Below are 14,446 nucleotides of genomic sequence, written 5' to 3' on the forward strand. Positions count from 1 at the left end.
CATCTGCCAGTCGAATGGCAACAACTTGGTGCAGGTAGGCGTGTAGCCATGGTCACTTTGAAGTCGAACGTTTAAACCGAGCATCAACTGCTGTATGCAGCACAGTGTACAGTGAGTATATATGCGACATGGCAGTTGTTAACGTCTTTCAATGTGTGCATTTTGTTACACTCTAGACCCCACACAGCTGCACAAGAATCTGATTTTGTGGTAATCGTATCACTGACATTTAGGGTTTGTGTGTTATTATTCTCTAACACTTTGGAACCCATACCTACGCCATGAGATTTTTATTTTGAAATATTGGTTTCCCTGTTCTGTTTATTTGAAAGGGATCAAGTGTGTCTCAGCATCTGCCCTTGCAAAATCCTTCATGTTCTGCTAATGGTTGTTTTACTAAAGTGTGGATTTCTATTCTGGAGCTCCTGACACTGTTTAGCAAAAGGAGATGCGTTGCCAAACGGAGCTGCTGGCCGAAAGTCTCCGAGGCTCAGAGCAACGCTGTGGGAGAGTAGAAATGTAGATCACAGGAGAAACATGCCTAGACTGTGAAGAAGGACCTTGCCGTGCCTTCGTTTGTTGTTTTCCTCTGTAGTCAGACGGTGTTTTTCAGGAGGAACTCCTCATCACCTGACGCTGTGCTATTCTTAGACTCGCCTCTCTCGTGTAACCCACGTCAGTACTGTGCTGCTATTTTTATCTCTGCTGTTCGCTCACAGTCAGATTCATCTGTATGTACACGCGGACACATACACATACTTGTATCACGAGAGCATCACATTATCTAAACACATTTCATGCCTTTACTGTTTCTCTGCATGATGATTGTGTAGCTGTGGAGTTCAAGTACGTCCAGGCTGGCTGCCTGACAGCCCCAGGTTTCGCTTGATTCGCTGTTTCAAATGCTATAATATCTTTTAATGTTAAATATATTAATATTGAAAAATGGGTCCATCCTGCCCATCAGCTGCTCTTTTTTGGATCACTCTAATAACACACTTAATGGATTTTAGCGGTTAGTTATCCTATTTATAAATCAGCTATAGCATTGCATGCAGCCACCAGTGCTGAGAGGCATTCTTCCTCTTTGGATCTCATCACCTCCTCATTTTGGTCTCAGTCCGACTTGGATGTGTTTTCTTATCCACCATTGTTGCTCGGCTTGAATTGTGGTGCTGATTTTAGCTTACTTCCTGAGCTGTGAGCTGAGCTCATATATATCACAATGTCTTATCCTTTTTGTCACCCTTCTAAATTTGAATTTTGAGTTCTTATTGTGGTCTTTACTTCTATGTTACACTATTTCCTCTTCAAGAAAGGACAATATCAGATTGAAAGCTTGTGTGATAGAAGTCCTTATAAGGTCTGTAGCGATGTTTTAGATATGAATATTCCATCTTTTACTAACTGTGTCCATGTTATTGGCACCAGAGGAGCAGCAGTCTGGTTAACTTGTAACTAGAAGTTTGTAAAAAGTTTGTCTGTCAGTTTGGTCTGAAGGGAAATGCTTATTCCCACATTTATTCTCCCTTATTCTTTTTATTTTATGGCTGTTGCATTTATACTGCCTGCAGCTCTTAATGGAGCTCATTTTCTCACCTCAGTGCATGCTGACCCACTTGACCAGCCACTCGGTGTATTTCCAATAACGCTGTTGACAGCTGGTTTTCGGTTGCTCCTGCCTGATGCTGTAAACAGTCACAAAGTGCTGAACTGTATTTGTGTGACAGACTCAGGGATATATTCATACACACCAGCTGTTGTACACATGAATGCACACATTGCAGATATTCTGTGGGAGATATTTTATGGCACTGTGTGTCTAAGAATGGAAAAACAAGCTTTCCAGGAAGCATGGACAGTTTGGATGGATTCATTTCTTCTATTTCCTTTCCTGACCAAATCTACAAGCTGGTAAATTCCTAAATAGCCTCTTAAGCCATCTAACCTTAATAAATTCTCTTTGCATTTATGTCTTCTTAGTTTTGATGTGGAGAATGGATTGTCTGTGGGACGCAGCCCACTGGACCCTCAGGCCAGCCCTAACTCCAGTCTGGCCCGACCGACCAATTTCCCTCACAGCCAGCGGAGGGAATCTTTCCTCTACCGCTCTGACTCCGACTTTGACCTTTCACCCAAAGGTCCCTCCAGAAACTCCTCCACTGCCAGTGACCTGTAAGTCCACCAGTTGAAACTGTTAATCCTCTGTCTCTATGTATTGAGAGGGGCCTAAAACAATCCCTTTGGATAAATCCAATACCCCGCCTAGGAATCTTGTTGCTTTAAATGTAGTAATCTGTTGATATCAAGTTCTCTAAAAGTAAAAAAAGAGCTTTTTACATCTGAAAAACACAGGTAAAAGTTTTCAAAGTATCAACAGCCATTCCTGATGCTGTGCTTTTTATCCTAAAGGGATACCACTAGGATCACATGGATCATATTTGCATTTCTGCTTTTCTGTTCTTCTCTATCTGTTTGAGCTCAGAGGTTTCCGGGCTGGAGAAGCAGTTTTGTGCCTTGATTTACGTGCTGGCTCCCTTACCTGTTTGCAGTTTGAGTTCTGAAGCCAAATGGTCACGCAGTTTAACTTTTTTACTTGTTTTTCATAGAGTGAGGAGGACTGTTAAGAAAGGTCCACCTTGAGAAGATTGAGCTTTCTCAAAGACTTTATTAGGACATGCTATGTATTGCTTGCAGCTGTTTTCCCATCACAAAGTGCCTGAATGTCAAATCTATTCCACTGGGATTCTAAAGAAAGGAATATTTTGTTTGTTTTTCTGTGTGTCTCAGTTACATCCCCAAGCAAGACATTATAGATTTCATGCTATCTAAAAAAAAAGAAAGAAAGATTCAGTTTTGTAATTGAAGCAGTCACAGATCTCTTCAACCTCTTGCCTATCTGTTTTTAAAGGGAAGAAAGCTTGAAGCATTGGGAAGTCAACTGGTTGTCATCTCGGTGAGAAGAACATGATAAACAAAATAAATTAGGGCGAAAATAAACCCACACTGGCTCTGTCCCCTGAAGGCCTCTTCTGCATTCCCTCTGGATGGCTTCATGATCATTTCCCTCCTTTTTCCCGATGACTAAATATCAAAAACCTCTCTTGTGACCCCTGTCAGGCTCTCTAAAACACCCCGTTCTGTTTTGTTTGTTCTTGCATGCGACGCTTAATCAGAGCGGAGTCAAGTATAATAACACATTTTTGTTTTTATTTACTCATATTTAACTGTTCATAACGTGTCGCCCACCCTTTCCACCTCACCCAGACTGTTTCCTCACCGGCCTCACTAGATGCAGTGCATGTCTTTAATAAATTAGAATAAACTATAATAGATACGAGGAAGGTTTCTTTTTATCACTCTTTGGTATCACAGTTTAGGGATTTATAGTTGAGCTTCTCAGTATTTTGTGTTTTTTCATGCTTTTTTCCTCTTGTGTGTCTTTTCTGCAGACATACAGAAGACATGATAGTCACACCGTTTGCACAGGTGAGTCCTCTGAAATCTTTTCCAGTCAGCCTGTTTTACTTATTGTGTTATTTGAAAATTTGGCAGATGGGCAAATTAAGAAAAGAAAAAAAAAACAGCCTCCAGATGGTATGAGACTGGGCTTTAGTGCTCTACCGGAACATCCCCTCAGGATCATGTTGGCCCTGCGACAGGATCAGCATCCCGCTGGTGTTGCCTAGCTCTTGCGTGGGATGTGCGTCACTCCTGTGCTCACTTTACACAGTGAAAGGAGCTGAGAATCCAATACTGCTGGATCATGCTGTTTCAGATATGCATGGTGGCAGATAAGGCTCATGCATGGATCAAGTCTGGACATCTGATACTCTGTGGGCTTTCTCCTCATGCTGAGTCAGTGTTTGGTGACAGATGCAGTGGCAGACGTGACCTAGAGGAGTGTCAGTGATGCTATGAAAACATCAGAAAGGGAGTGGGGGATGCCTTTGGGTAGCACATCTGCCAAGAGTGGAGAGCCACAGTATCAAATGATAGTCAGTGATTTGTGTTGAGAAGCTCTTGTTCAATGAAAGTGGAAGCTTTTATGAGCATTTAAAGCTACACTTCATCACATTACAAATGCGTCATTTGATGAACTCGTACATTCATTCCTTTGTTCCTCTCGTAGGTCCTCGCCAGCCTGAGGACAGTCCGAAGTAACTTTGCCGTCATAACCGGCCAGCAAGATCGCACGGCCAGCAAGTAGGCGTTTTGGAGACTTCCTAAGTCTTTTTGGTTTTTCACCACCACACCTTGTGTCTTTAATATGCTCACTTTGGATGGTCTCTGTCTACAGAACACGATCTTCAGGCAGCAACCCACCATCCATGTGCAAGACCAGCCTCGCAGGTTGGTAGCGGCTTTGGAATGAGATATTTACTTATTAGCCCAAAATACACGCTGGTTAAAAAACAAACAAACAAACAAAACACACACACACACACACACAAACACACACAGATGGCAAAGATATTAACACGATTAAATCTGTGAATTGGGAAATCTGGGTTACTGGAAACACATCACAGCTGTTTAATTAGTAAGCGAATGTTGTTCACCAACACATGAAATCCAGTGGTGGGCAAGTATTCCAGCCATGTGCCTGTAATGATGATTTTTTAATGCTTATTGTAAGTCACTTGTATCCTCATCCCATGGATACAATTACTATGAAACAAAATGCAGCTCAATATTTGAGAGGGAAATACTTTCCTTCTCAAATATAGAAAATATAATATAAATTTAATATATATATATGTGTGTGTGTGATATACATACAGAGGAGCCTCACCAGCAGCTGGCCATAGAGACTCTAGATGAGCTGGACTGGTGTCTGGAGCAACTAGAGACGCTGAAAACCCGACACTCTGTCAGTGAGATGGCTTCCAACAAGGTACTTTAACAAAACACTAACACACTACCAACAGCCTGCTGGGTTAGACATTTAGAAGCTGGTAATCTAGGCAACTGAAAGACTGGATGAAAGTTTGTTGCTCTTTCAGACATTTCACACACACACACACACACACACACACACACACACACACACACACGAGTGAAGCCTGTTTGAATATTTTGTGGAAAACTGTGGTATGTGTGGGATATTCAGAACACGGTGGATACGTAACCAACAGGTTTTCCACATGATGGACATGACATGGTCCAATGAAAAATCTTGCAGTTGTAGAAAATGGATTAAGTGCAAGGTTGGGAGCTTAAACATCTGCTGTAGTTGCTTAAAAGACGTATGAGGGTCAGAGAGATGGAGTTTTGAAGACAGGGTCCTCTGGTCCTGCTCTAATTGCAAGTTGGAAGCTTATTGGACTGTCCTTGTATATTTTGGAGGGCTTTTGGTATAGAAAGCACCAAAGAACAAACCTTGGGGGCTGATTATGCCGTTATTCCTGTATATGTCTATTTTTAGACCTCACCGCTGGGAAAGGTGCTCAATCTGCAGCCGTGCGGTCATTTTCTTCCAGCTTACTGTTGTCATTTCCCCTTTTTGAAATGAAATGCATCCGATTTCTTTTTAGAATGGATAATATAGACAGTACATGAGGCATGTTCATTTTCGTGCTTTATGAATGGATGTATTCTTTGGCTGTGCTTTTTTCCTGCCCAAATTAGAAAAGGCCCCAAATACGACACTAAACCCAAGGATTGTGTGTGGCCTGCCGTAAATACAATTACCATCACCGATGCTTTAACCAAGCTGAAAGCTCATTAACACAAAGAATCCATCATGAAAATATGAATAGAAGCCCCCATCTGTCCGCAGATGGAAGAAGCTTACATGCATAGGATGATTCCCGGCATGCAGATAGGGACTAGAAACAGGGACACACCTTTTTCCCTGAATCATATGCAGAAACATGTGAATGAGTAGTGGGAGTGGGAGAGATGTTGCACTGGATGAAATGGAATCCTCACCGTGCATGCTTCCTCCATCCATCCCTCTCCTCTCCGATCAGCACTCACAAACACCCACTTCATAGAAGCGTCCAAACATAAGGAAGCAGACCTCTTCTCATCACATAAATCTGAAATACATTATTAACCTATCACATACCGCGCCTGCTTCCTGCTTCATGCATACACCATTCCACACGTCACACACTCATGTGGCAGCGGAGGGGAGTTTCGCTGGAGGCACCCCCCCTCCCACGCCCACTCCTCTCCCCAGCCCCCACAATTGCTGCAGATCAGTCAATGAGCTGCTTCAGTCACTGGGGAAGAATTATCCATGCCGGCCCTTGGGAACAAAGACAGGTGCATGGGAGGCTGAAGTGAACAATGTTTCTGCATCCCTGACGACCTCATCGAACCGCTTTGTTAAACTGGATCTTTACTGACCCTAGAAAGGGTCTTTGAGGAATCGTGCAACCTCTTTTAATCACTGAGTTATTTATATGTGAGTAGGGTATTTAAGAAAGAGCTTTTTACATGCTGCATAGGCATTTTTTTCCTCCTCTGATGGTAATTACTACCAAGTTTGAATTTTGTATAAAAGTGAATAAATCAGCTTAACATTAAGGCCACTGTAATTATCCTTTAATATTTTCTATCTGCTTCTGAGCACGATTTAGCTGTGAGTGAACTTTTGGAGCCCGCTTTAAGCATTTCTTTGTCAAAGCATTTTGTCTTTTGTTCCTCTGATTGTGTTAATGGTCAGGGCACCCAAGTCTCTGTGGTGCGTGATGTACTATTTTTATTTTTGGCTACAAGAATGAACCCTCCTCCCCATCCATTCAAAGCTTTTCCTTCATACCTTCAAACTTGGTGCACATGGTGTGTCTCACAACCTCACTCTGCCCTGCCTACTGTGTATGTCTCGTGGCCAATGACGGCTCTCTGTTTCGCTACACGCTGCTGCAGCGGGTGTCTGATTGGCTGCTATTCTTAGGCATTTTTGAAAGGAGGTGGAGATTAGAGTACCCCATTCTCCCTCTGTTTACACACATAGTGAGCAGGCAGTAACTGAGTGAATGAGGGAGAGTCGGGGAGAGTCTGCCTTCTCTGCCTTGCATCCTGGCATCCAGCAGCATTCCCACATACATATGCTTCGATTCTCCTGTTCTTCCACAGACTTATAATCAAAGCTTCTGCAGCACTCACTGGTGGATTTTTCCGAGACAGGCAGCTCTGTCGAACAGGCGTGTTAAACCTGAGAGCTCACTCGTTTTATTTTTGCTCCCATGCTTGACTTTACGCTGAAATGCCAGAAGTGACTTGTTTCATCTCCATCTCGTTGATGTTCATTCAGGTGAGGAGAGGGGAGGAGAGGGATGAACTGGGTGGGAGGGTAGGAGACTCCCTGAGGTTCACGTGTTGCTTGTTTTCTGACTTTCTCTGAGACTCAACACGTCTTATGTCAGTATGATCTGTGGCATCTGCTACCTTGTATTTGACTGAACCTTTTGCAGGTTTTGAGAGAGAGTGATTTGCTTGTAAAGTGTTTCTTTTCTACGTTGTTGTTAAGAGATAACTGTTGTTCCAGCAGGCGTCTGAGTTGATCCGACCTAGTCTGTCCACAGTTTAGCAAACAGAGTGTTTGATCAAGCTCATTGATGCTTGCATGTGTTTGTCCTCAGTTCAAGAGGATGCTGAACCGAGAGCTCAGCCAGCTGTCAGAAACCAGCCGTTCAGGGAACCAGGTGTCTGAATTCATCTCCAGCACCTTTCTGGGTAAATATGCCGTCTTTGTACGCTACACACTGCTGCACATACATGTAGATATGCATGTAAATCACAGGACAGTGCTCAGACAGGAGTAGTTGAAATGCATGACAGCAGGAAAGTTAGTGTTAGTGGTGCATTTCTGTTTTCATCACTGTTAACTGGATGACTTTTACTGGCAGAGAAACAACATGACATGGACATCATGTCTCCCCCGACCAAGGAGAAAGACAAGAAAAAGCGTCCTATGTCCCAGATCAGCGGTGTGAAGAAGGCCACCCACAGTCCCAGCCTCGCTCCTTCAACCATTCCTCGATTTGGGGTCAATGCTAGCCAGGAAGGACTCCTAGCTAAGGTGTGAGGACTAGTTCATTTGTTATTTCCCTGAGGCTAATTCTCTATTTCCTTCCGCATACTGAATGTTGTTTAATATACGTATTTATACTTTCTCACTGACAGGAACTTGAGGATATAAATCGATGGGGTATTGACATCTTTAAGGTCTCTGAGTATTCTGGGAATCGCCCACTGACAGTCACCATGTACACCATTTTCCAGGTACCACATCACAGCACACAGCGTCCTGTATGGCTCCTGTACTTTATAGCCTCAAACACGGCACAGCAAACAAGTGCATAATGAATTTACTTAAGTCAATGAAGTCAATGAAGCAATGACTTAGCAAACAATTTGTAATCAGTCATTTATCTTTACCTTGGATGAGCCATCCTCTCCTCTGCTGTTGCAGGAACGTGAGCTGCTGAAGTCCTTTAAGATTCCAGTGGATACTTTCATTACCTTCACGATGACTTTGGAGGACCACTATCATGCTGATGTGGCCTACCACAACAACATCCATGCTGCAGACGTGGTCCAATCAACACACGTGCTGCTGTCCACACCTGCACTGGAGGTAATCGCTCAAATACACAGTCCAGGTTGATGCCCTCACGTACACGCACGCATACACACAAAACTAACTGTCTCTCTTTGTGTGTCATCCAAGGCTGTGTTTACTGATCTGGAGATCCTCGCTGCGCTGTTCGCCAGCGCCATCCACGATGTGGATCACCCCGGAGTTTCCAATCAGTTTCTCATCAACACCAGTGAGTTTGCTCGTAGCTCTGCAGGGATTATCTGAATGTGTGTGGGTGCTGAGTGTATTTAGCTATGTAGCTGACGAGATCATGATTTATTTTACATTCAGAGTGCTGAAGTTTTTTATGCCTTTTTGTCTTCAGACTCAGAGCTGGCCCTGATGTACAATGACTTGTCAGTGCTAGAGAATCACCACCTGGCTGTAGGCTTTAAGCTTCTGCAGGAAGACAACTGTGACATTTTTCAGAATCTCAACAAAAAGCAGCGTCAGTCGCTTCGCAAAATGGTCATCGACATGGTGAGTGGACCATTAAGATCGTAGACGTGCAGTAGCTCTATCTCAGCTTAAGCCTTCTTTTTCCCCAGTGACTTCTGTTTAATGTGATTGTTGTTCTTGCAGGTGCTCGCCACAGATATGTCCAAACACATGAACCTGTTAGCAGACCTGAAGACCATGGTGGAGACTAAGAAAGTCACCAGCCTGGGAGTCCTGCTTTTAGACAACTATTCAGATCGCATACAGGTGAGAACTCTTTTTATACAAAGATAGAATCAATCTAATCTAATCTATATATTTGACATGTGACAACACCTGTTTAATTTGCCACTGCAGGTTCTTCAGAACATGGTACACTGTGCAGACCTGAGTAACCCGACCAAACCTCTCGAGCTGTACCGCCAGTGGACAGACCGCATCATGGTGGAGTTCTTCACACAGGGAGACAGAGAGAGAGAGAAAGGCATGGAGATCAGCCCCATGTGCGACAAGCACAATGCTTCAGTAGAAAAGAACCAGGTGGGGAATAACCTAAACCGCGAGCTTAGCCTCAAAATCAAATTCATGTATTTTTCCTCTTGGTGCCGTTCGTCAGCCTAGATTTAGATTGTTCTGTTGTGAGGTGGTTTTGGAGATCCCTTCTCTTTTATATAATGGAACTAAAAGGCACTGAAGTGGTCCTCAAAATACATTTTATGATGGTTAATGATAGGGAGACAGCCTGTAAAAATTAGCCGTATCTAGCTTCATGCTTCCTGTGGTTGATGGATGTAGACGTCAGGAAGAAAACTAGTTCGGATACAAAACCGCTCACGGAAAGATGGAGTTCTTTGATTAAGTCAAAGCATTACTGCTGAGTTTGTTATTCGCAGTCTTAAACATTGCTTTCTCTTTCAGGTGGGTTTCATCGACTACATCGTTCATCCTCTGTGGGAAACATGGGCCGACCTGGTGCACCCTGATGCGCAGGACATCCTGGACACGCTGGAGGATAACAGAGAGTGGTATCAGAGCATGATCCCCCACAGCCCATCACCTCACCCAGAGGGCCAGGAGGAGGAGGAGGAAGATGCCTTTGCAGGGGAAGCTTCGGCACATGGTCGGGGTAGCGGGTCTGCTTCTGCTGACAAGTTTCAGTTTAAGCTGACCTTAGAAGAAGAGGGGGAGTCTGACACAGAGAGTCCACCTGAGGAAGAGGAGGGCCACAGCAGCAGCAGGAGGCATGAAATCTACAGATCCGATTCGGCCTCTCCTGCATCTCGAAGGCTTCCCAAAATGCTTACAAGTGACTCGGGCAGGACGTTTTCTTTAGACTCGGAGAAAGATATGGCAGAAGAAAGAGAAACAGATGAAGGCGTCTCTGGGGTTCCACGCTTTCGAATTGGCACATAGCACCAGTCAATAGTTTCGACTCTTTCGACTTTCTTTCGTTTAATTATTCTTGATTTCAGTGCCTCACCCTCTGTCACACCCCACCTTCCACTTCGAGCAAACGCCACCACCTCTGTTTTTCTGCAGATGGGGTTTAAGAGCAGGACTCAAGGTGGGGAGTACGGGAGTGCGGGAGGCTGTGGGGGAGGACTGAGAAAGTCTGCAGTTTTACACAGCAGTCACTTGCACTGGAGAGAGACAGATAGGCCCAGTCGCTGTTCCAGTAAGGACAGGAAATCTGTGTCTCTCACTCAGACAAATTGTGGCTGAAGTTCCACAGAGACAATAAGAAGTTAGAAAAATACATGCTTTTCTACCAGCTAGCCTAAAGTCCGCTACGACTAAAGACAGACGTGTCTTCCTCTAACGGAGTATTTTTTTTGCGTGAAAGAAGCGAGGAAGTGATGAATGACTGCGAAAACACAACAAAGTATTTTAAGACTTCTTGCCAAACTTGCAAATGCTGGTTTGTCTGCCTTTTGGGGTTTTTTTGGTTTTTAATTTTTAGTAAGTTTTTCTTTTTTAAATTCAGTTGTCTGTTATTTAGATTCACACATAGTAAATTGAAGCTACAGCTAACAGCAAACTTGAAAGAAGTGTAAGCAAATTCATAGCACAAAAAGAAGAGCTATGAAGGATTTTTTTTTTTTGCAAGACACCTTAAATGTAGCAGATATTTGAAGTGACTCTATCACTGTGTTTGTATACATGCAGTAGCACTCCTTTCAGCTGGTGTTGCACAGCCGATTTAATTGTACTCAGCAGGCAAGTTGCTTTAATGATTATAACGACTGAGCTGGCACCGCATATTATTTTTCATGTTTTCAGATGTATTATTTCCATTTTTAATAATCTTAATGAGATATAGTCAGCAACAAAACTGAGCCAGGGTCAGTGTAGCGTTAGGCGCTCTAGGAGTTACATCCAGAGCGATGTGGGCTGTGCTTATGGTGCCTCCCAGTGTCCACATGTGGAACTAAAGTTCTGGTACTGTGGTAAATGATTTGCAATTTCTTACATTGAAAACATATTTAACTGTAGGACTACCCAAAAAAATGTCGGTTATTTTTCTGTTTTTGTTGCTTTATTGTTTGGATTATTTTTATTTGATTTGATGTTTGGCGCCCATTTTATCAGTTTGCCTTCAAGTTTTAGCACTTTGCAGTTTTGTTCATAGGTAGCCTTCATTTTTGTCTGTTTTTAAGGGCTCGAGCCAAAACATGAACTCATTGGAGGCTTTTGACTGAGAAACACTAACTAGCACAGACATCATGAAAAAGAAAGAAAAAAAAACATAAAAAGAAAAAACAAAAAAACTCAGTGTCACAGTAGAGTTAAGAGTACATTAAGCTATTAGAGTTCCATTATTCTTACTACACAGCATCTACCTACTGAAATAGTGTTTTTGGTAACATCCACTAGCATAGATTACTGCACTAATGAGGGCAGTGTCTTGATGAGGTTGTAATGACAGATGTTAGCATCGCTGTAACTGTAAAAACCCAGGAGGTTACAAAGAGCCAGTTCCCTGTGCCTGAATCTCCCCTCTTTTTTCCCCTCTCATTGATCAGTACTTTGCTCTCCACAGGGACACGCCGGTAGTCAATGACAAAACAAGTGCCAAGCAAGCATGACACAACCCGTACTGTAATTTCCATTTTGCCACTGGCTACTTTCCATCAGTGACTGATAAAGTTGGTTGATTGTAGCACCCAGTGTGCCAATCTGACCTCAGTGTCTCTGCTCTTTTTTCTCTCTCTCTCTCACTGAACTCCTGTTCGAACCGTAACAGTAACTGATATTGTCTTAAAACAGTGACGTGTTTGTTGTCTGGGTGAATGAGTTTTCTTTCTCATTTTTTTCTTTTTCTTTTCTTTCTTTTTTTTTTGAAGTATTTGCTAAAAAGAAGAAAAAAACTCAAAGCACTTTGTACGGTTCTCTCACACATCTGCACTTTTCTGTTGACGGACGGCCTGGTAGTTTAATTGAATTGGATGAGCTGGACCATTGACGCTCAGAAGGGCTGAAGTTCCTTGTCTTGTCTTTTCTTTTCTTTGGTCCTTTTTATAATGAACTAATTGACTGTGCAAAAGAAGTGTTTTGTTGAGATGCGTGACATTAGCTCAAACACTATGAAAGTAATGCAGAGAACTTACCAAACTCATCCTGTCGAGAAACTTTTTTATTACCATGAAACAGTGTAACTTATGTTTTAAATGTGTGACTGAGCTTTCTTTCTTCCTTTTTTTGGTTTTTTTGAAGCCTTATTTTTAACTTGGGATTTTTTTCTGGTCACTGACATGCTGGAGTAAAACATGTGCAATCCTTTCTGTAGCCGACGACTCAACTCTCAAAGATGCCTTCAACACCAAAGGACTATTTAACAACATTATAACCAGCACAACATGCAAAGAGTCAGTGTGTGTCTCTCTGTGTGTCACTAATTCATTGTGTTCTTTTTCCTCACAGTACTTTGTGTACAGTTTATTTATTGCTTCTGTATTACCTGTCAGCAACGATGTGACAGAGAAGTAGCTTTTTTTTAGTCTAAGGTTTTAATACTCACACGTAGCTTCATGTGTGAGAAACTTTTCCTTTTCCTTTCTAATATAACATTATACATGAGCAAATACTCACTTTCACTTTTCTCTTGGTGTAAAAATTGCTGAGTGACAGATTTCCGTCTGGGTTTTCTGGATCACGCCCTATCGCCTGTCTTCCTCTGTCATCACTGATTTGATCGCATCACGTGTTCATAAAGGATCTCGGAGTACGTGCGCTCATCTGAAAGCTCTTTGACTCTTAATGAAGATGTCACGTTGTCGAACAGTCTCAACAGCCAACCAAGACCAGTATTTCTGTGCGTGGAGATTTTTATGAATGTGTGTCATAAACTGAAACTCTGCAGCTTTGACAATCCAACTCTGCTGTTTAACTGTGGCTGCGTTAGCCCTCTGTCCAACTAGAACTTTATGCCTTGCCAATAAAGGAAAAGCTCTTCACTTTGTGATGTCCCGTTTTCTCCTTTTATGAGAAAAGCAAGTCATAAAAATGCATTTATCACTTAAAGGAAATGAGTATTGATTACTGCTTTTTTAAAAGTAGCTCCAAAGAGAATGCATTTCTACGTGACACTGCAGACAAACATTGTTCAATGCTAATTTTATTTTCAGTTCTAATTTCCAAAGGGTGAATCTCGCTCTGTGAAAGCTCCAGCCTCGTGTCACCTTAAGTGGATAACAGATTAAGATGATAAATGGTTGTATTTAAAGACATCTTATCTTAAAGACCTTATAGTAACTTATCACCCCGACAGAGCACTTCACTTTTGGACTGCTGGCTTACTTCTTAATATATTTAAAAGTAGTTTGAGAGGCAAAACCTTTCAATTTCAGGTACCTCTTCTGTGGAAACAGCTCCCAGTTTGTAATGTATTTAGGTGATTCACAGACACCCTCTCGACTTTTAATATAAGGCTTCAAACTTTCCTTTATGATAAAGTTTATGGTTAGGGTGTGGATCAGGTGACCCTGGATAGTCCCTACCACTTGGCATTTATCATTAATTATTATTCATCTCTAGCTTTCTTTCACAACCTGTCTTTTGTTCTGCCTCCCTTCACTCTCTTCTACGGAGCCTGGTCCTGCTCAAGGTTTCTTCCTGTTAAAAGGAAGTTTTTCATTCCCACTGTCACCAAGTGCTTGGTCATGGGGGTCGTTTGGTTGTTGTGGTTTTCTCTCTTTTATTGTAGGTTTGTTGCCTTACAATATAAAGCGCCACGAGATAACTATTGTTGTGATTTGGTGTCATGTAAATAAAGCTAAATTGAATAAATTTTAATTGAATGTATTGAACTGAATGCTGAGTTTTGGAGATTAGTGCAAAATATGTATTATACATTGCAATTAAAATGTAGTAATAAAAAAATTTAAGAAACACAATGCAATACATCAAGGAGTG

The 14,446-nt window shown here is 42.3% G+C and overlaps 1 protein-coding gene across 4 annotated transcripts in view; it reads left to right on the plus strand.

Annotated features, from left to right (window-relative positions):
- pde4ca (phosphodiesterase 4C, cAMP-specific a) overlaps positions 1-13,488 on the plus strand; it is a 37,463-nt gene extending 23,975 nt beyond the window's left edge. For 3 of the 4 annotated variants that reach the window (XM_084911626.1, XM_084911623.1, XM_084911624.1), the window contains exons 2-16: positions 1,984-2,175; positions 2,912-2,956; positions 3,453-3,489; positions 4,133-4,206; positions 4,301-4,353; positions 4,785-4,897; positions 7,596-7,689; positions 7,863-8,035; positions 8,140-8,238; positions 8,429-8,593; positions 8,687-8,786; positions 8,922-9,076; positions 9,179-9,301; positions 9,392-9,574; positions 9,953-13,488. In XM_084911626.1, coding sequence (XP_084767752.1) covers positions 1,984-2,175; positions 2,912-2,956; positions 3,453-3,489; positions 4,133-4,206; positions 4,301-4,353; positions 4,785-4,897; positions 7,596-7,689; positions 7,863-8,035; positions 8,140-8,238; positions 8,429-8,593; positions 8,687-8,786; positions 8,922-9,076; positions 9,179-9,301; positions 9,392-9,574; positions 9,953-10,447 — 2,101 coding nt within the window. In that variant the 3' untranslated portion in view covers positions 10,448-13,488. The remainder of the gene's footprint in view (positions 1-1,983; positions 2,176-2,911; positions 2,957-3,452; positions 3,490-4,132; positions 4,207-4,300; positions 4,354-4,784; positions 4,898-7,595; positions 7,690-7,862; positions 8,036-8,139; positions 8,239-8,428; positions 8,594-8,686; positions 8,787-8,921; positions 9,077-9,178; positions 9,302-9,391; positions 9,575-9,952) is intronic. The other variant, XM_084911625.1, reaches the window with a different exon arrangement.
- Positions 13,489-14,446: the final 958 nt, after the last annotated feature.

This window comes from Perissodus microlepis, chromosome 18 (assembly GCF_051167445.1).
Source record: "Perissodus microlepis isolate ML-2025 ecotype Zambia chromosome 18, ASM5116744v1, whole genome shotgun sequence".
NCBI lineage: Eukaryota > Metazoa > Chordata > Actinopteri > Cichliformes > Cichlidae > Perissodus > Perissodus microlepis.